At 57.1% G+C, this 21,796-nt stretch overlaps 1 protein-coding gene and 1 pseudogene across 5 annotated transcripts in view; both read right to left on the bottom strand.

Moving 5' to 3' along the window:
- Positions 1-7,397, bottom strand: part of LOC142001596 (uncharacterized) — a 28,341-nt gene extending 20,944 nt beyond the window's left edge. Inside the window, exon 1 of one of the 5 annotated variants that reach the window (XM_074976999.1) lies at positions 7,249-7,397. Coding sequence is in view for 1 of the 5 variants with exons in the window: in XM_074976998.1 (XP_074833099.1) it covers positions 6,062-6,332 (271 nt within the window). In the remaining 4 variants the exon portion in view is untranslated. Of the gene's footprint in view, positions 1-6,061; positions 6,377-6,813; positions 6,914-7,248 lie in introns of those variants that run through there. The other 4 variants (XM_074977003.1, XM_074977000.1, XM_074976998.1 and 1 more) reach the window with 4 other exon arrangements.
- Positions 7,398-10,216: 2,819 nt separating this feature from the next.
- LOC142001599 (uncharacterized) overlaps positions 10,217-21,796 on the bottom strand; it is a 32,681-nt pseudogene continuing 21,101 nt past the window's right edge.

The following is a 21,796-nucleotide window of genomic DNA, read 5'->3' as shown; positions in this document are numbered from 1 at the left end:
GAGCCCTGCCCCAGTAGCCAGTAACACGCCAGCATTGTGCCTTTCCTTGGGCTGCACACACACAGGCACCATGGGACAGTATCAAGTGCAGTAAGACACAGTAACAGGAGATCCTGAGTGCTGGCCATGGCTCAGAGACCAAGCCCGCTGCACGCAAACCGCCCCAGCCTGGGACAGAGCCTCTTCCTTCCCTGGGCCTGTGGTTTCTTCTGAGCCACTCTCCTCACTTACCTCCCTGCTGCCCCCCAGCACTGCAGGCAGCTGTCGCTTCTGCCACCAGACGGCTGAAAAGCCCTGCAGCAAGACCTCATGGGCACCTCTGCTGACGTACGCTGCACCACTCAGGGCTGAAATGCTCCCCTCCTGCACCCTCCACCCCCTTCTACCCTGAACCCCAACCCTGCCCTATTCCCACCCCTCCTGCACCCTCCACCCCCTTCTACCCTGAACCCCAACCCTGCCCTATTCCCACCCCTCCTGCACCCTCCACCCCCTTCTACCCTGAACCCCAACCCTGCCCTATTCCCACCCCTCCTGCACCCTCCCAGGGCCAGCCTACACCCCCACCCTGAACCCCAACCCTGCCCTATTCCCACCCCTCCAGCACCCTCCACCCCCTTCTACCTTGAACCCCCAACCCTGCCCTATTCCCACCCCACCTGCACCCTCCCAGTGCCAGCCTCTGCCCTCGTCTTCTACTCTGAAACCCCCAACCCTGCCACATTCCCAACTCTCATACACACTCTTGGGGCAGCCTAAACCTCCACTTCTACCCTGAACCCCAACCCTGCCCTATTTCTACCCCTCCTACACCCCTCCCAATGCCAGCCTCCAAGCCCTCTTCCACCCTGAGCCCCAAACCTGCCCTATCCCCACCACTCCTGCACCCGATAACCCTCTGATGCCAATATCCACACCCCTCGTCAACCCTGAAACCCCAGCCCTGCCCTATTCACCCCCCCTGCACCCCTCCCAGCGCCAGCCTCCCACCCTTCTATCCTGGACACCCAACACTGCCCTACTCCCAACCGTCCTGCACCCCGCCCCCAGTGCCAGCCTCCACCCTCTCTTCTACCCTCAACCCCCAATGCTGCCCTATCCCCAACACTCCTGCACCTGATATCCCTCCCACGCCAACATCTGCACGTGTCTTCTACCCTGAACCCAAAATCCTGCTGTATTCCCACCCCTCATGCACCCTCCCAGCGCCAGCCTCCAACCCCTCTTCTACAGTGAACACCAGCCCTGCCCTATTCCCATGCCGCATCCACCCTCGACCCCCAACAGTGCCCTATTCCCACCACTTCTGCGCCATCCCAATGCCAGCCTCTGCCCCCTCTTCTACCTTGAACTCCCAACCCTGCCCTATTCCCACCCCTCCTGCACCCTCCCAGTGCCAGCCTCTGAACCCCCACCTGTGCCCTATTCCAACCCCACCGGCACCATCCCGGTGCCTGGCTCTGCCCCTCTCTTCTACCCTAAAACTCCCAACTCTGCCACATTCCCAACTCTCATACACCCTCTCAGTGCCAGCCTACACCCCCACTTCTATCCTGAACCCCCCAACCAATCCCTATTTCCACCCCTCCTGCACCACTCCCAGGGCCAGCCTCCCCTTCTACCCTGACCCCCAAACCTGCCCTGTCCCCACCACTCTTGCACCTGAAACCTCCCCATGCCAATATCCACACCCCCTTCTACCCTGAAAGCCCAACTCTGCCTTACTCCCACCCCTCCTGCACCCTCCCATTGCCAGCCTCCGTCCCCCTCTTCTACCCTGAACCCCCAACCCTGCCCTATTCCCACCCCTCCTGCACCCACCAAGTGCCAGCCTCAACCCCTTCTTCCACCATGAAGCCCAACCCTGTCCTATCCCCACCACTCCTGCACCTCATAACCTCCCATGCCATCATCCACACCCCTCTTCTACCCTTAACCCCCAACCCAGCCCTATCTCCACCTCTCCTGCACCCCAATAACCCTCTCAGTGCCAGCATCCTCATCCCTCTTCCACCCTGCACTTCTGCCCCCCATCCCAGCCCTTCCCCCATCCAGTGCCATCACCCCTTCTTGCACCAGAGTTTCCTGTAACTAAGCCCTTGTCATACAACATAGGAGAGATTCAGGTGCTACCCAGCTGATTAGCAGAGCGCCTACAGCTACAAGCCTGTGTTTCTAGCTGTGGTGTACGTCCGTACATGCCTACTTCTCCCATGGATACAAAAATGAGAGGCATCAGCGTCCTGCACCCTGGCCCAACCCTGCCTTCCTGTGACCCACATCCTGGTGCACCCTCAACTCCCACCTGCACCTCAGCCCCCTGCCCCAGCCTTGACTTTCCATAGCCAAACCCATATCCTCTCCTGCACCCTCCCAGAGCCAGCACCCACCCCTCTTCCTGTACCCCATATCTCAGGCCCCTGCCCCAGCGCCCCTTCCTGCCCCCTCTGCCACTTCCCAGAGACAACAGCTGTATCCCCTCCTACACCCTCAACCCCTTCTTGCACCTCAGGCACTTGACCTAGCCATGATCCTTTGTGATGGAGTGGGGGGAGTGCATGTGAGAGTCAGGCTGGATGTGTGCGAGACAGGCAGAGCAACTCCCAGCGGCTAAGGATGACCCCCGGGGCCGTAACCGGAGCTGGCAGGTAACACCTCTGACCTGAACAAAGAGCAGGGAGGAGCCAAGAGGGGTCTGAATCGGAGGCGGCAGTTAGAGGCTAGGGGGAGAGGGCGCTGGAAGGCAGCCAGCCTGGTGGGGGGGAAGCTAAACCCCAGAGGGGCACCCCTCGGGCTCCTCCCCTCAGGATGGGTTGCAATGACTGTCTCTGATTGCTGCACTGACTCTTCTGTAAGAAACTGGGCCTCTGTCACCTAATAAACTTCCTGTTCTACCTTCTGAGTGAGAGTCACTGCTGCCTGTGGATGGGGTGCAGTGCTTGGGGACCCCTGAGCCCCATCACACCCTTCTTTCAGAGCCAATGCCCAATATCACTCCTACATCCCATACTCCCTCCTGAAGCCCAATCTCCTGCCTCAGCCCAGAAAAAGGAGGTTTGCTTTGTGTGGGGGAGGACCAGGAGTCAGCAGGTCAGGTCTCCGGTGAAGGGGTGGGGCAAATCTTGTATTGTTCTTACATTCAAAACTCCTCCGGGTGGCAGGCGGGAGCCATGCGATATGGAAGGGGAAGAGGGACAGATTAGATCTAACTCCCTCTTCTGGCCTCAAAGGCTGGACATCTCTGCAAAGGGCCCGTGGCTCTGAGCAGCCTTTGGTGTCCCGATGTGCAGCCGGCTGCAGCCCCAGAACCAACCCAGAGTGAGTGGGGGTGACACGGGGAGCAGCTTGGCCATGCAAAGGGGCTGCCAGGGGCAGTGACATTACAAGGGCCTATTGCAGCACCTCAGCTGATTGGTTACAGAGGTGGGGAGGCGGTGACCTCACAGAGGCGACCGGCAGCTGGGACAGGCTGCAGGGCAGGGGCCTCCTCAGAGACCCCCAGGGCTTTGCCACAGGGCGGCTCCTCCCTCAGCTCTGCCCTGGCGGCTGGAACGAGAGCTCCGGGTGAGGCACCTGAGTGTGAGGAGCAGCAGCTGTGCAGTTTCCCGCCCCTCAGAGGTTCAGCACCCACTGGCTGAGTGGAGCCTTAGGGTCCCCCCTCTCCATCCCCTCACGTCACCTGCCAGCCACAGGAGTGTCCCAGACTCAGGCTGTCCTCCTGCAGCCACAGAGCTCCTGTCCCCAAGGGCCCCTGTGTCTCTGAGCAGGGCCAAGGGCTTGGCAGTCACCAACAGCCTCTCATGGGCTCTCGGCTGGTCCAGAAGATCCCACAAGCTGCCTGGGCCCAGACACCCCTTCAGGGACCGGCCACCCTGTGGCCCCTCTGCACTGACAGTCACTCACCCGCATGCAGTGCGGAGCTGGGTAACTGGGACTGGCAATGGGGGCCCAGCTCAGTGGTGCCCTCGGGCCAAGGATCTGAGTGTCCTTTGCCCTGAGGGGAGGCAAAATCTCTGCCCCTTCCTCACCAGCCCGGCACTTTGGTGTCACTTTAGTCTAACGGTGCAGGAGTGGGGGTGCACAGGGATTGTGCGCAGGAGACAGTTGTGCGGCTTCGGCTCCACTGGTGCAGCTGGAGAGACACAGTCTGTCTCCTACGGGCACTGCAAGGGGCACCACAGCCGTAGGGCTGCCGGTAAAAATGAAGGAGGGGCAGGGTCCTGCCCTCTGCTGCCAGCACTAGCCCCTTCCTGCCCTCCACATGCCTATGAAGCACAGGGCCCAGGCTGGTTCCCAACTCTGTCCTGTAAGACCCAGGGTCAAAATCAGAGCTGCCCCACAGGGAGCTACAGCCAGAACTCACTGACAGGGACCAAATCCAGAGCCACCCTGCCCTGGGCCGGAGCGTGGGCCACCCACCTGAGGACAAAGAAGAGCCGCCCCTGCCTGGGCCAAAGAGGGCAGTGTTCTGCCTTGGGCCGAAGCTGGCACCTCGGTGCCTAATGCCAACCCTAGAGCCAACATACCCCAGGCCAAGACAAGAGCTGCCTTGCTCCAGGCAAAACCAGAATTGTCACGCCTGCTTCAAAGCTGGAGCCGGCACACCAAGGGCCAAAGCCAGACCTCTCCACCCAAGGCCACAGCTGGATCCACCCCCACCGCCAAGGGCTATAGCCAAAGCCGCCACACCTGGGACAAACCTGGAGCCACCAAACAGGGGCCCACAACCAGAGCCTCTGTGCCCAAGGCCACAGCCGGAGGTGCCCCATCTGGATCTACAGACAGATCATTCCTGCATAGAGCCCAAGCCAGAAGCTCCCTGCCTGGGGGCAAAGCCAGAGCCTCCACGCCTAGAGACAAAGATGGAGTCTCTGAGCCCAGGGCCAAAGCCAGAAGCTCTGCAGCTGGAGCCAAAACCAGAGCTGCCATGCCCTGCATCAAGCCAGGATGTGCTGTTCCTAGAGATGAACTTAGGCACACCATGCCCAGACCGAAGACTGGAGCTGCTGTGGCATGGGCCGAGGCCAGTGCTCCTTTGCACTCTTAGCCATGAAGATGGCACCGTCAAATCTGGAGCCTCTGCCTCAAGGCCAGGGCTGGAACCATCCATGCACTAGGCCACAGACAGAATCACAGGGCTGGAACGGACCTCAGGGGGTCATCTACTCCAGCTCCCTGCTTCAAGCAGGATCAACCCCTACTAAGCCAGGACTTAAAAGCCAGGACCTTGTCCAGGCAGGACTTAAAAACCTCAAGAGAACAAGAGCTGGAGGCTCTGCACACAGGACAAAAGCAGGAGCCACCACACCCAGTGTCAAACCAGAACCTCCCTGCTGGGGCCAAATTCACAGCTGCCCAGCCTGGGGACAGAGTTAGAGCCATGTCCCCTCCTTCCACCCCACCTGGGGCCAAATCCAGAAGCTAAGTGTCCAGAGGTAAAGCCAGAAACGCCCTGTCCAGGGTCAGAGCCGAAACCTCCATGCATGGATCTGAAGACTGAGCCTCCGCTTCCAGGACCACAACCCAGAAGCTCCTGACCAGAAGCCATAGCCAGAACCACCTCATCTGGGGCAGAAAATGGAGACAATTCACCCAGGGCCAAAGCAGCAACTGCTGCACTTGGGGCCAAAGACGGAGCCGCCCATCTCGGGGCCAGAAATGCAACTTCCATGCTGAGGACCAAAGCCAAAGCTGCCATGCACATACCTAAGGCCAGAGCCGCTCTGTCCAAGGACAAAAAGAGAAGTACGCTGCTTGGGGCCCACGCCACAGCCACCCTGCTTGGGGCCAAGGTTGAAGTTGCCTCATCTGGAGCCAAAGATAACGCTGACCGACCTGGGGCCAAACTCAAAGCCTCCACACATGTTGCCAGAGCAAAAGCTGCCAACCCTGGGGCCAAAGACAGAGGCTGGGCACCCAGGGCCAGAAATACAGCCGCACAGCCCAGTGCCAAAGCTACAATCCCCCAGCTGAGGGCCAAGGTTGGAACCTCCGGGACTAGGAACAATTTTGGAACCAGTGCAAAGTCGATGCCGCCGCACCTAAGGCTAAAGTGCCATACCTGGGGCAAAAGCTGGAGCCATCCTGTCCAGGACCAAATTTGCAGTCATCTTGGCCAGAGCCAAATCCAGAGCCACAGCCAGCGCCTGTACTCCCATGGCCAAAGCTGTAGCCGCTACACCTGTAGCCCAACCTGCAGTCGCCTCACCTGGGGCCAAAGCCAACACTTCCTCTGTGCCCAGGACCAAAGCCGGAAACGCTCTATTTGGGGCCAGAGATGAAGCTTCCATGCTCAGGGTCAAGGCCACAGCCACCGACTGCACTGGGGCCATCCTGACTGGGGGCAGAGCCAGAGTCTCCTTGCACAGGGCCAGAGCTGGACCCATCCCTGCCCAGGACCAAAGCCAGAGTCAGACCACCCAAGCCCGTAGCTGCACCCACCCTACCTGGGGCTAGAACCAGAGCTGCCTCAACCATGACAAACCCAGAGCCATCGTGCGTGCGGCTCCCAGCTGAAGCTGCTGTGACTGGGACAAACACCAGAGCTGCCCTACCCAGGGCGCAGCCTGGATCCACCCCACACGGGACCCAAAATGACAAGTGCCGTGGCCGGAGCCACAGGCACAGGCACAGGCACCGACCCCGGGGCCAGCTTCGGAACCACCCAGCACAGGCTAAAACCAGCAGCTCTGCGCTGGGGCCGGGGCCGGGGCCGGAGCCTCCACGTCCGGGGACAAAGCCAGAGCCCCGCACACAAAGCCAGAGCCGGAGCTGCTGCGTCCGGGCCCGGCGTCTAGAGAGGAACGGAGGCACCTGGAGCCACAGGAGGAGCCACCGCGCCCGGGCTCAGGGCTGAGCGAAGCGCAACTGTCCAGCGGGGAACCGCCCGCCCGTCCGGGACCAGCGTGAGACGCGCCGCGCCTGAGCAACGGCCCAGGGGCCAAGGCCGGAGTCCCCGCGAACGGGGCCACCCTCGGGGCCGCCGGCTGAGCCCCACAGCGGCGGCCAAGGCAGGAGCGAGCCGAGCCGAGCCGAGCCCAGCCCAGCCCAGCCCGCCCCCAATCTCACCTCCCGGCCCGGCCCGGCCCGCCCCCAATCTCACCCTCCAGCCCCGCCCCATCTCACCCCCCCCTCCCGGCCCGGCCCGGCCCCGCCCCATCTCGCCCCGCCCCGCCCCGCCCCCAATCTCACCTCCCGGCCCCGCCCCGCCCCAATCTCACCCCCGGCCCCGCCCCGCCCCAATCTCACCCCCGGCGCGGCTCAGCGCAGCCCGCGCGCGCCCTCGTTCGGCCTGCGGGGTGTCGGGCGGCCGGGGGCGGGGCTGGCACACGGGGGCGGGGCCCGATGCGCAGGAGGCTCCTCAGGCCGCCACCCGCAGCCCTTTCCGATCACCTGCAGCTCCGGCAGCTCGCGAGCCTCTCGGGGCGCACTGAGCATGCGCACGGCAGCGAGCGGGGCCGGCGGGTGACGGGCTGTAACGTAGACCAATCGCAGCGAGGAGAGGGAAGGGACCCGACTCCGCCTTTCCAATGGGGGCCGGTGCCAGGGCCCTTTAACGGCAGCTCTGTGCGCGCCCGCCGGCGGCTCCTCCCGCGGCGGTGGGCGGTGTCGGGGGGGGGCCGGGTCGGTCACCGGGCGGGAGCGGCGCTGGGTCCCCCCGGCAGCCGCCGTAGGCGAGGCGGTCCCGGCCCTGAGCAGCTGAGTCCGAATGCAGGAGGCAGAGGGCGGGAAGGGGAACAGGCGCGAGGCGCAACGGTGAGTTACCCGGGATCGCTCGGGAGGGCGGCGGCCAAGTTCACCGCCAAGGCAGCTCCGCCGCGTCCCGTTCCCGCGCCCTGCTCAGCCTGCGCCTGCGCCTGCGCCTCGGAGAAGCGCCGCGTGCCCCGCAACTGTGCCCGCGCTGCAAGCAGAGGCTGGCCGCTGTGGGTGACTGCGGGCGCTGCGCTCATCAGCCGGGCGGCTCCCGAGTCTCCTGGGCAGCACCCACGTGTTCAGCGGAGGTTAGACTGAGCTGCGTCCCTAACGCAAACCTCACACTTCCCCTTAGGGAGGGTTCTAATCTTATCCTTAGCTTGAGCTTGCTTCAAAGCAACCTGCCCGCCGGCCCGAGCCCCTCCACTCCCGCAAAGCCAGGCGCCCCTAGCCCCAGCCTCCCATCTAGCCCTGTCCTCCTCCCCTCCAGCCCACCTTCAATCACCTTTTCAGGAGGCAGATAGCACCACGTGGGTCTTCGCCAGCTGAGAGCCAGAAGCAAAGGTCAGATCTTTCTTCAGGTGCAGAGAATGATGGGGGGAGGGGGCTGGGTTGCCTCCCACCCCCTTGGAATTTCTTTATGCCTCCCTAGGGGGACACATCCCCCAGTTTGGAAAACCGCGGTCTAATGTGTTGAATCCAGCAGAGAGCAGGGGTAAGTCTGACCCGTTGTTTGCTAGGAGCAAGCAATTGCCTGCAAATAGCGTCTCAAGGTGTGTGTGCCAAGGAAAAGTGATTTGTTTTAAAAGGCACAGAGAAGTCGCCCATTGTCTGTGCAGGAGGGCAGTTTGTCTGCTTAAGGATAGGCCTGGGAAAAGCTTTTCCAGGGCTGGCTGAAGAAAGGGTGGCTGTGTGTCTGTTCAGGGAAGCAGCTTGTCCACTGGGAGTGGCAAGTTGTCTGAGAAAGAAGCTGCCTTAGGTTGTAGGTATGTGTCTGAAACCAGCCACTGGGGCTGGGACAAAGGAGAGAGTGTCCCCAGTTGTCTGTCAGGCTTGAACAGCAGCAGCAGCCTGGGGAAGTGGAGCCTTTGTTTGAGCCTGCATTTGGAAAAGGTATTTGTGAGGGATCTAACCCAGTGTCTGAGCAGGACTGTCAGCAGCTTGTGGTGGCTGGAGAGGAAACTGCAAAAGAGCATTCCAAGTGTGATTCTGAATCCAGCCATGGGCGCTAGAGCAGAGAGAATGGTTCTGGTTGTCTATCTGCATGGGGCAGTGGCACCCCTGAAAAGCAGGCTGGTTCTTTGTGTGGGAAGGGTGCCACTGCTTCTAGGGAAGTGAATCCTTTGCCTGAACCTGTGGTGACTCGAGATGGTTTCAGGTCCCAGAACTGGATCTGAACGCAACTGAAGCCCAGATAGGAAGTAGTCCTAGTCCTGTCTCTTCTAGGAAGGATTATGCTTTAGCTTGGTCTCATCCAGTTCACATCATCAGGGAATCACAGAGACTAGATGATTCTGGTGCTTTTAAAGAAAAAGCCTGATGCTGAGGTGTTGCTGGGAGGGGGTCAGAGGACTGCCTGACCTGAGTTGTCACCTATCCAGGATGCAGGAAGAGCAGACTGGCACTGGAGTTATGCAGCCTGATGAAAATAGAGAAGCTGGTAGCAGAAGGAAGGAAAGTAATCCTAACCTTTTGTTTAGTGAACCTAGCTGTCTGCCTGAAAGGGTGTTGTGTGGAGATCTGTCTGAAGGGCCAGAAATGATTTTGTGTGTAGCTGAAACCCAGAAGGAGTTGGTGGTGGTGGTTTGAGGGAGCTCCTGAGGCAGAGAATTTCCCTGGAAGTTTTCCTGAGCAGTCTGTGGCAACTGCAGGAAAGGGTAGTGAGGTGAAGGAGAGGGATCAGGAAAGGTGTCTGTCTGTAGGAGCCAGCCCTTTGTCTGTGAAGAAGTTTATTTCAGTTACTGTTGGACAGGACCTGCCTGAGTGTGAAACCACTTGCTGTGCTCTGGAAGAGTCTGGAGCAGTCAGTGTAAAGGTTTCTCAGGAGGTCTACATCATCACCTATGCCCAGCTTCGTTCTTAAGCTAATTGCTTTGCTTTTCCAGATCTTATCCATCGCCTTCAAACTCGCTCTTGCTTTCGCTATTCTAGTCACTATTTCCTTCTTACAGTCGAGCTCATACGTTATGTTGCTCCCCAGATATGTGAACTTCTCTGCATTCTCTAGTTCAATTCCATCCACACTGATCTTCCTTCCTGAATAGTGGAAACTGTAGGAGTATTTGAGCAGTCCTGTATAGATCTAGTGACTGTTTGTTACCAGCTTACTGTTGATGCAGTGCTGTTTTGAATGAGCAGAATGGGGCCCAGGTTCAGAGAGATTTACCTCACTGAGAATGTGGAGCCAACCTAAAAGGCAGGAGTGGGCAAGCAATGTCTCATCTCCAGACACCGTGTGCACTTTTATTATTTTAATGGACACTCCTTCTGATTCCAAGTGGGAACAGAAATTGGAGGTGGCACAACAAAAGAGGTATGGGCTAGAAAGGGCTAGAAATAAATTGGTTCAGGTGGATGCTTTGCACCCAATTGACAGAGCAGCTTCAGGGAAGGGGCTTGAGGTCTGTGAAAACGTAGGTTTATGGACTGAGTGGAAGAGAAGAATGCCCCTAGCTATAGCCATTGTTAGAAGGGAAGGCAGGCTCACAGGGCAAGAAGGGAAGTTAGAACGATTCTCAAGGGTGTTGCACAATGATTGTGGTATAACACAAAGCAATGTGAATATACAAATACAATTAATCTGTTCTTGCTACTGATGTTGAAACTGTTGTGTTGCTGTTACCAAAAGCTGTAAAATTATACAAAGTGCTGCATGACATCTAGAAAGAACAAAGTAACATATTAACGTTGATATAAGCATGAGATGTTTGTAAAAGGACTTTGTAATTCTGGAACGTCACTGGTGTTACCTGTAACTAGACTTGTAACTTCTCACATGAGACGAAACATTCCAAACCCACTGTGTGGTATGGAAGAAGAAACTGAGACACCCAGTTATTTTGCTTGTAGATCATACACTGTGGGAGACATTTGCATGTATATTTACTGGATAATGGCTAAATTCCAAACCTTTGCCAGAGCCTGCTTGGATAAATTCACTCTTTTTGGGCAACTCTGGGCATAAGCACGTGGGCTGCATGGGAGCCGTGCTGCAAAAACAGATCCCATCCATTATTGTTCTCCATAAGCATTATTTTGAGCTGGTAGCAGGGTATACTGAGCCTGTAACTGTGTTAATGAAGCTTGTATTGGACAAGCAATGTTTTTTCAAGCCATTCAGATTGAACATTGGTACTTCTAATATTGGGTTAGAAGATGTAGTGACCCAGAGCCAGCCATGGGAAGACCCTGTTATGCATTCAGTGATGTTACTTGCATCTACTCCTGCATCTGTTTTGGGGGGCGGGGGGAGTGTCACATGGTTGGACTTTTATATTGGATTTGGAAGCCATTTTAATGCCCATTGTGGATTTTGGCTTCATATATTATGCTGGGGCGGGGGGTGGGGGGCATGTGAGGTGTCAGAGAAAAGCTGATGGTGCCCTGAATCTATATATGCTACTGCAACAGGTTTGAGGCTCCCAGAGGGCTTTCTCTCACTCCGGTTAGCAGGCAGCCACTCTGCCCCATTGTCGCGGGTACCCTGACAACCCCCCAAGTCACTAGTCCTTAGCCCACTTTGCCTCAGGTGGTTGAGGGGTGGCAGTTTAAAACCTCGGCCTTACTTCAGGCAAGCACTGGGGTGATAAGCTCAAGTCTTACAGAAAAGACCCCAGTCAGGTGGAGGGGTGTCAGAGTGGCAGGAAGTGGGAGGTCTCTGGGCACCACCCAACTTTCTGCAAACTGACACAGCAGGGCAAGGACAGCCCTCTGCACCTTCCTTCCTTCACAGCAACCAACCAAAAACTCCCCTGAGAGTTACAGCCCCTGCGCTGGGGCCCTGTAGGTTAGGAGTGTCTGCAGGGCTATGGATCAGATTCTGAATATGGATTTACAGCAAGTTGGAAGTGTCCATAGTACAGAGCGAATTCCGCTCCTCTTCCCTATTCTGTTGTCTCCTCATGCTGCAGAGGGGGCATTTTATTTGTTAGCTCCCTAGTGAGAGAGTGAGAGAGAGAGAGAGAGAGAGAGAGCTTGTGTGTTACTTTGTGGTTAGAAATTCACATTTTGCCACCCCAACACTGATATAATTACAAAGGTGAAGAGTGTAACAATGATGAATTCCCATCAAAGTGCCCAAACAGCCTGGCCACAGTTTCCCAAAAGAGCATTTTCATTTTGGGATTTGGTTTCCCAGTCAAACCTCTCCAAGGGCAGCAGAGACAAAACGTGGGCTGTGCCCAATGGAGGTGAAAGCCACGAACCGCAGAACTCTGCTGGAGAGGGTCTCAGGGCATAGCAGAGAGGGGAGAGCAGCTGGCAGTGCTGGGGGGAGGGGATGGAGTGTCAGGAGCAGCAGGTGAAGAGGCCTTGGGGGAGGAGAAGACAGGGCTGACCAGGAGGCCTCAGAAGAAGGGGCAGAGCAGAGGGGAGAACAGGCCCCACAGGGACAAGCGGGGAGCAAGTGGGGCTCTGAGGGAGAAGACCAAGCTGAACAGACAGTGCCAGGGCAAAGCAACTGTGTCAGCACCAGTGCCCCACTCCCACTCCCCAGGCGCGAGAGTCTGTGAGCTCAGGCTTCACTCACAGCTCCAATGTCTCACTGCAGTTTTTAGCCCCACAGCATTAGCCCCATGAGCATAGTCAGACACCCCAAACCATGATGCAGTCAGTGCAGAGTTGTGCCCTAGGGCATGTCTCCATTGCAGTGTGAGCGCCCTGGGGTGTCACACAGGGGTCCAAGCAGCACCTGCATACCCCAAAGTCACCACTGCCAGTGTCTTAGGTGGGAGAGAGAACTGCTATTGTTAGGCAGTGCTGCCCCAGGCACAAAAGCGTGAACGCTACAAGGCTCCTTAGACTGACAAGTTCCAGAGCCACAACCTACTGCCACCCTACCCTCCAGCTAGCCAGAGCACAGCCCTAGCTCTGGTGTGTGTGAATCTGCCCTGCAGGGGGAAAAGGGTCTGTCTTGCACAAGAAGAGTGAGGAAGATAACACCTATGCAGCCCCAGGACTGGGCACAAACTGATTAAACTCTGGAAGGTTCCACTGAGACTTGAACTCGGATTACTGCAAGGTGTGACGCTGAGTGGATCAAGAGTGGCTACAGGGCTCTGGGAGTGCGGGTGAAGGAGTTTGGGGTGCAGGTGGGATGCTCTTCAATCCTTCCTGTCAAAGGCCATTTCTACACAGGCCACTTTCTTTGAAGCCAAATAGGGTCACGAATGCAAATTCCCCACACCTCATTAGCATACGGGCACATGATTTGGAGTCCAGAAGACCGTTCTTCCAGACTCCAAAGCGCCGTGTAGAAGCGTGGCCTGCGGGGGAGCTTCCGGAAGGAAGTCCTTCTTCTGGAGGCTCCTTCTTCCAGAAAATTTTTGGGAAGAAGGGGCCTCCAGAAGAAGGACTTCCTTCTGGAAGACCCCCTGGGGGCTGTGCTTCTACATGGCGTTTTGGAGTCCGGAGGAACAGTCTTCCAGACTCCAAATCACGTGACTGCATGCTAATGAGATGTGGGGAATTTGCACCCCACTTCATTAGCATATTTCAAGCCCCGTTACCATGTCACTTTCAAAGAAAGTGGCCTGTGCAGAAATGGACAAAGGTAGGGGCCCAGGAAGAGATGGGTGCATCCTGGAGATGAATGCCTGGCTGCATAAATGGTGTTGCCAGGAGGGCTTTGGCTTCCTTGACCACCAGATGCTATTCCATGAAGAACTGCTAGGCAGAGACGGTGTTTACCTTTCGAGAAGAGAGAAGACCCTATTTGGACACAGACTGGCTAACCTAGTGAGAAGGGCTTTAAAATAGGTTTGACAGGGACAGGGGAGTGAAGCCCATGAGTAAGTAGAGAATATGGAGACCTGGGAGATGGGTCGGAAATGGGAGGGAGCACAGGCTATAATGGCAGAGAAGAAGGAGGGTCAGGGCGAAACTGGGAAGCAAGATCAAATCAATGTCTTAGATGCCTATGTGCAAATGCAAGAAGTATGGGGAATAAGCAGGAAGAACTGGAAGTGCTAATAAATAAATACAACTATGACATTGTTGGTATCACAGAAACTTGGGATAATACATAATTGGAATGTTGGTATGGAAGGGTACAGCCTGCTCAGGAAGGATAGACAGGGAAAAAGGGAGGAGGTGTTGCCTTGTATATTAAAAATATACACACGTGGACTGAGGTGGAGATGGACATAGGAAACGAATGTGTTGAGAGCCTCTGGATTAAGCTAAAAGTGTTAAAAAAACAAGGGTGATGTTCTGCTAGGAGTCTACTACAGGCCACCTGCCCAGATGGAAGAGGTGGATGAAGCTTTTTTTAAACAACTAACAAAATCTTCCAGGGCCCAGGATTTGGCAGTGATGGCGGACGTCAACTATCCAGATACATATTGGGAAGCTAACACAGCAACACACAGACTATACAATAAGTTCTTGGACTGCAATGGAGACAAGTTTTTATTTCAGAAGGCTGAAAAACCTACCGGGGGAAGCTGTCCTAGATTTGATTTTAACGAATAGGGAGGAACTGATTGAGAATCTGAAAGTGGGAGGCAGCTTAGGTGAAAGTGATCATGAATTCGTAGAATTCACAGTTTTAAGGAAGGGTAGAAGGGAGAACAGCAAAATAGAGACAATGGATTTCAGGAAGGTGGATTTTGTTCAACTCAGAGAGCTGGTAGGTAGGGACCCATGGGAAGCTAAACTGAGGGGAAAAAACGTCTGAGGAGAGTTGGCAGCTTTTCAAAGGGACATTATTAAGGGCCCAAAAGCAAGCTAGCCCGCTGTGCAGGAGAGAGAGAAAACATGGTAAAAGAGCACCTTGGCTTAACCAGGAGATCTTGCATGATCTCAAAATAAAAAAGAGAACAACAAGAAGTCTTATGGCACCTTATAAACTAACAGATATTTTGAGCATAAGCTTTCGTATGCAAAGACCCGCTTCATCAGATGCATGAGTGGGGGGGGTGATGAAGCAGGTCTTTGCCCATGAAAGCTGATGCTCCAAAATATCTGTTAGTCTATAAGGTGCCATAAGACTTCTTGTTGCTCTCGAAGCTACAGACTAACATGGCGACCTCTCTGATACTTGTCAAAATAAAAAAGGAATGATGTAAAAAAATGGAAACTAGGACAAATTCCGAAGGATGAATATAGGCAAACAACACAGGAATGTATGGGCAAGATTAGAAAGGCAAAGGCACAAAATGAGCTCAGATTAGCTACAGGCATAAAAGAAAACAAGAAGGCTTTTTACAAATACATTACAAGCAAGAGGAAGACCAAGGACAGGGTAGGCCCATTGCTCAGTGAGGACGGAGAAACAGTAACAGGAAACTTGGAAATGGCAGAGATGCTTAATGACTTCTTTGTTTTGGTCTTCACTGAGAAGTCTGAAGAAGGAAAGCCCAACATAGTGAATGCTAGTGGGAAAAGAGAAAGTTAAAAATCACTTAGGAAAGATAGATGTCTGCAATCACCAGGGCCTGATGAAATGCACCCTAGAATTCTCAAGGAGCTGATGGAGGAGGTATCTGAGCCATTAGCCATTATCTTTGGAAAATCATGGGAGACAGGAGAGATTCCAAAAGATGGGAAAAAGGCAAAGATAGGGCCCATCTATAAAAAGGGGAATAAGAACAATGCAGGAATCTACAGATGAGTCAGTTTAACTTCTGTGCCAAGAAAGACAATGGAACAAGTAATTAAGGAAATCATCTGTAAACACTTGGAAGGGGGAGGGAAGCTGATAGGGAACAGCCAGCATGGATTTGCAAAGAACAAATCATGTCAAACCAATGTGATAGCTTTCTTTGACAGGATGAGGAGCCTTGTGGATAAGGGAGAAGCGGTGGATGTGGCATACCTAGATTTTAGTAAGGCATTTGATAGGCTCACACATGATAGTCTTATCAATAAACTAGGCAAATACAATTTAGGTGGGGCTCCTATAAGGTGGGTGCAAAAACCAGAAAGTAGTTCTTAATGGTTCTCAATCCTGCTGGAAAGGTATGAGAAATGGGGTTGCGCAGGGGCTTGTATTGGGACCGGTTCTGTTCAATGTCTTCATCAATGATTTAGAAATTGGCATAGATGGTATGCCTATTAAGTTTGCAGATTATACTAAGCTAGGAGGGGCTGCAGCTGTTTTGGAGAATGGGGTCAAAATTCAAAATGATCTGGACACATTGGAGAAATGGTCTGAAGTAAACAGGATGAAGTTTAATAAAGACAAGTGCAAAGTGCTCCACTTAGGAAGGAACAATCAGTTTCACACATGCAGAATGGGAAGCGACTGTCTAGGAAGGAGTATGGCAGAAAGGGACCTAGGGGTTATAGTGGAAGTGGCAGACCCTTACCTGGAACCTTCCGGAGCCTTCTAGGGGATTAGTATACTGGGTCCTATTTGGAGACCAGGGAGTGGGAGTGGGAGGGGGAGGATCTGGGGGGGAGTTATGGGCTCTAGGGTGGAGCATTTATTAGGGAGGGGGGTGAGGGTGGAGGGGGAAGCCAGGGTGGGGGCAGGGGCCGGGACGGGAGCAGAGGGGATCTCAGGAAGGGGAGTTGTGGTTAAGGGCATGGTGCCCACGCACTCGGCAGTGGCCACCAATGGGGCAGGGGGAATTGTTTGGGAGTTTTTAGGTCGGTGGGGGGAAAGAGGGCATAAGGAGAATCCTGGTTCTCCTGGGGCATCCAGGGGCTGGCCGACCTCCGCTGGGAGGCCATCCCCAGTTGGGAGGGGGCTGCACCCTGCGACGTTGCAGAGCAGGGAGGGGTGGCAGTTAAAGGAGCGCTGGTGGGTGGGGAGAAGGGGCGCGAGAGGGGTGGGGAATGAACAGATGGCCTGCAGGCCTCCAACAGAAGGCCATCCGCGTCCAGGGCCGCCGGGGTGAGACCCAGGGCCTCAACCTCCTGCGAAAGGAGGGCGAGGCCGAGGCTTACCTCCTCCAGACGCTCCACAGGGGCAACCTGGGCATCTGCCGGAGGGGTGTCGGAGGAGGGCAAGAGGGCAACGGAGGCCATCTCCGCTTTTGGAGGCTCCGACTCTGGGGCAGGAGGGGTGGCGTCCTTTATGGCAGCCGCCGCTTCTGCGGCCATGGCCACCCCCAGCAGGTGCTCAGTGGCCAGGGGTTCAACAGGTGGACTGGGGCTGGTGGTCCTTTTAGGCACCTTGTGGGCACGCCCACCCTGTCCTCTGATGGGGCGGGGTGCCGGGCGCACACGCTCCTTTTTTTCTTTTTACCCCCTATCAGCACCCAGTCCTCCGACGAGGGTGGCTGGGCAGCAGAGGAGGAAGGGCCAGGGGACTGAGGCAGCAGCGAGGAGGGAGGGAGGGAGGGAAAGAGGGGCTGGGGCAGCAGGGGGAAGGGACAGCCCGCCCTGGAGTGGGCCCTGCCTGGGTCCTGTTGCTGGCCCTGCCTCCCTCTCCTCCGCGGACCCAGCTCTTGTGCCCGCTCGGGCGCCAGTGCCCGCTTCTTCCTGCCTGGCACCACCCTGTCGGGCGCCTTCCAACGCCTAAGCGGCGATGGATCCGTGTGGGCTGAGAGCAGGAGGGGCGGTCGCAGGGCCTGTCGCGGTTGGGGTGCCGCCAGTCTTGTGGCTGGCGCCCCCCAGGTCGGAGGAGGTCCCGGGCTCCTCTCTTTCGTGCCGGGTGTGATGGAGTCGGGGGAGTGCAAATGCGAGACTCAGGCTGGATGTAAGAGACAAGCAAAACAGCTCCCAGTGGCTAAGGATGACCCTGGGGCTACAACTGGCAGGTAACACCTCTGCCCTGAACAAAGAGGAGGGAGGAGCCGAGCTGAGTTTCAAATCGGGGGGCGGCAGTTAGGAAGCTGGGGAAAGAGGAGCTGGAAGGCAGCCAGCCGGAGGAGGGGGAAAGCTACACCCCAGAGGGGCACCCCTCGGGGTCTTCTCCCCAGGACGGGTTGGAAGGACTGTCTCTGCTGTACTGACGCTTCTGTGAGAAACTGGGCATCTGTTGCCTAATAAACCTCCTGTTGTACCTGCTGAGTGAGAGTCACTCCTGCCAGCGGACGGGGTGCAGTGCAGGGGAACCCCTGAACCCCATCACACCGGGCCAGGGGGCAATCCCTCTGGATGTGCGCTGTCGCCCGGCACACGAAGCACCGGGCCTCCCCCAGGGTGTAAAAGACCCAGTACTGAGCCCCTTGATGGGGCACCAGTATAGCCCCCTCCTGGGCTACCCCGCCCTGTGCTGCTGCCCGCGACAGTTGTACATGAACCTGCCGGCGGAAAGAAAGCACATGCCGGATGGCGGGGTCCTTGCAGCCTAGCGGGAGGGGGCTCAGGACCGACAGAGGCCGGCCCAGGGTGCCAAGGAAAGGCAGAAGGGCGGAGTTGGGGAGGAAGGGCAGGACAGAGGAGAAGACCACCCGCATGCCCAGGTCTTCCAGCAGCTCCAGGCTCACGTGGACGCCCCCTACCGCCAAGCCCCTCTCCACCGCCTCCTGGGCAGTGGCCTCCGAAGCCGGGAAGATGACGATCCTCCCGAACATCCGGGAGGCCGCCACCACGGCTGCGGGCCCCACCACGCGTGCCAACGCCCGCACGTAGGTTTCCACGTGGGGCGAGGCAGCCACCAGGAGGCAGCGGACCCCATGCCTCCTGGTGAGCGCGGGGAAGGGGCCGCGACCGTCGGGGGTGGTAGTCCTGGCGGAGGCGGAAGGAGCAGAGCGCGAGGCGGCAGCCGCCGCCTGGGCAAACAACCTGGGGGCCGAGGGATCGGAGCCCCCAGGTGCGGTGGTGGGACCAAGGGAGGGAAGAGAAGGGGGAACTGCACTGGATGGTGTTGCAGCAGCTGGGGTAAGAGCCTCCGCCACGAGAGAATTGGCCTTCTAGGCGGGGCTCTTGCCTTTCTTGTGCCCCTGGCCCTTCCTACCCCTTCAGGGGGTTGGGGCGAAGTCACCGGAGGATGCCACGGCGGGGATGGCAGGAGCCCATGCGCAGGCAATGACCCCGGCAGCTCTGAACGAGGGGGCCGCCGTTTCGGAGGGGAAGGGGGGTGTCAGTGGGTGACCCTCCAGTAGGTACAGTGGCCATGATGAGGAGTGTAAGGGCCAAGGGGGTTTATGAGGGTGGGGACCTTTAGGAAAGAGCATGGGGGAGGGGAGGAATGGAGGAGGGGGGAAGGAGGAAGTGGCTGCCCCTCCCCCACCAGCCAAGCTGAGGACCCGGCCGGGTGGGGGTGGGGCAGGAGGTGGGAGGGAGGAAAGGGAAGTGCAAGAGCCCACGACTCCCAGCGCAAGAGGGTAAGCGGCTCCTGCTGCTGCACTGGCATGTGTGTGTGGGGGGGGTGAGTGAGTGGAAAGGGAGGGGCTCAGGCACCTAACGGGAAAAAAAAGGGGGGGGAGCGTGGGCACAAAAGTGGGGGGGAGATGGAAGGGTGGCAGAGCCAACCAAAGGAGAGGGGGGTTGGGGGAAGAGTGTGCCTGAGGGTGGGCTCACAGCAGCCACTGCAGAGCCCCACAGGAGCAGGAAGGAGGAAGGGGCAGATGATTAGGGTGGGGCTCACTTGGGGAGGGCTCTGGCAGCAGCTGGGTGTGGAGGGGGCGGGGTGGTGAAGGAGGCGGTGGCAGCAGGGGTGGGGCAGGGACCACACCCGAACACCCCACCCCCAACTATGCAGCCACCCCTCTGGGGCCCCACCCAAGCTCACCACCCCAAGCCACTCCCCAGCAAGCTGTGGGGGAAGCCCAGCCGCTGCCCAAGAAAGCCCCTTACCTCCTCCAGAGCAGTGAGGATGCAGCGGCCAGTGGATGCAAAGGTGGGCCCAAGAAGAGGGCCAGCGGAGTCCCTGCCAGAAGATGGAAGGGGGGGTACCCCACTCCCTGCCAAAGGCAGGGCAGCAGGAGTCCACCCACGCACCACCCACCCAGCAGGTCCAGAAGAAACTAGCTGGGAGGGGTGGGGTGGGGGGGAGAAGAAAGCAGCCTGCTTAAGGCAGGGAAGAGAAGCTGGCCCAAAAAGGGGGCCAAAAGACAGCCCCGGGGGTGCCTGAAGCAGCTAAATGCTGTTCACCTCCCAACCACAGGGCTCCCCAGGTAGGATCCCCACAGCAGCCCTGCAGCCTGGAGGACAGAGCGTTTCTGTTCCCTGTCTAGGCCCAGGCCCAGGCCCTCATTGGTCAGGTGGGCCCGGTGCTCCCTATAAAAGGCTCCCCATCTGGTAGCAGGGGGAAGGTTTTGGGAGGTGCACCAGAGGAGCAGAGCAGAGCGAGAAGGTACCACAGGGAGGCGGTGGGCGAAGTGGCCCAGTGTGAGGCTACTACGTTGGGCAGGGGTGAAGGCCCTGCCGGTTGCCTCTTGTCCTCATAGGGACCCTGGGCCGGAGTCCCCCCACCCTTCCCCAGAGGGATCACTCTACCAGAGCAGGTGCGGGCTGCAAAGGGGGCTGGTATTATTTCCCCCATACTGGTCTTGCCTATGATGAGGGTGGCTCGCTAAGCGGAGACCCCTGCCTTTGGAAAGGCCTTTGGCCAAAAGGGACCTCCTGTGACTCTCTGAGGCAGCACAGAACCACCAGGAAGCACAGGGACCCACAGGGGTTGACAAGAGACTTTGTCACACTGGTGTCAGGGGTGGGATGGTCCCACACCTACCCTATCTGGCTTTGATTGGAAGGGACTTCCCAGGGTTTAGTGGCCTGCTCCCTCCTGAAGAGCAGGGATCGGGGAGGTCCCCCAACACAGGGAGGTAGAAGCCACAGAGCGACAGAGGCCAGTGTTCCTGGAGTTGGCCCAAGAATTGTGCTTCAGCCCTGGGAAGGACCAGAAGACAAAGAGGCAGAGGCGAGCGGCTAAAGAAACAGGGACGCGTATCCTGATGCAGGCTCAAAGGATCGCCTGCGCAAGTCGGCACCCCCATGATGCCCAAAAAGGAAGTGAAGTCATTCAGGGTGGGGGAGACCCTGAAGTGCTGAAGGAAAGAGAGAGAGACTGAGGAGGAGGCAGAGGCCAGCACTGACCCCAACCCAACAGAACCAATGCCGGAGTCAGAAGGGGTTCCCCCAGGGTTTGAGCTGGCTGCCCCAGGGGGAGCGACGTTTGGGCGTGATCAGGCAGAGGACCCCCGATACACTAACATCAGAGGGGAGGTGGTGGTTGACGTGGTACCAGTAGAGGGCAAGGCATGTGGCCCTGGCCCCTATTTTATCATGAAGAGGGACCTGCTGTACCGTGTCACGCAGCTTGAAGGGCAAGAGGTACACCAGCTCCTGGCACCCCGGAAACATCAACAGGCCATCATGGACCTGGCACACAGCCACCTCTTTGGGGTACACCTGGGGGTGGAGAAGACACAGGAGCGGATTTTGCGCCGATTTTACTGGCCCGGGATACATGAAGATGTCTGCCGGTACTGTGTTTCCTGTCCAGAATGCCAGCTCCACAGTCTGCAGCCCCATGTAAAGGCACCGCTAGTACCGTTACCCATTATTGAAGTTCCATTCGAACGGATTGCAATGGACCTAGTAGGACCACTGGAGAAGACTGCCCGAGGACACCAGTATATCTTAGTGATCCTGGACCGTGCCACAAGGTACCCTGAAGCCGTACCTCTCCGAAATACAGCCTCTAAGAACGTCGCCAAGGCACTGGTGGAGATCTTTGCTCGGGTTGGTCTACCAAAGGAAATTCTGACTGATCAAGGCACCCCGTTCATGTCTCGGCTGATGAAGGACCTTTGTTCCCTGCTCCACGTACAGACTCTGAGGACCTCAGTGTACCATGCTCAGACTGATGGCTTGGTGGAATGATTTAATTGTACTCTCAAGGCAATGATTAAGAAGGTCGTGAGCAAAGATGGAAAAGACTGGAATATGCTATTACCCTATCTCATGTTTGCTATATAGGAGGTACCTCAAGCATCCAGCAGGTTCTCCCCCTTTGAGTTATTGTATGGGCGCCACCCCCGAGGCC

Source organism: Carettochelys insculpta, chromosome 25, assembly GCF_033958435.1.
Source record: "Carettochelys insculpta isolate YL-2023 chromosome 25, ASM3395843v1, whole genome shotgun sequence".
Lineage (NCBI taxonomy): Eukaryota > Metazoa > Chordata > Testudines > Carettochelyidae > Carettochelys > Carettochelys insculpta.
Note: the sequence above shows the minus strand (reverse complement) of the source record. Positions and strands in the feature narration are given on the sequence as shown.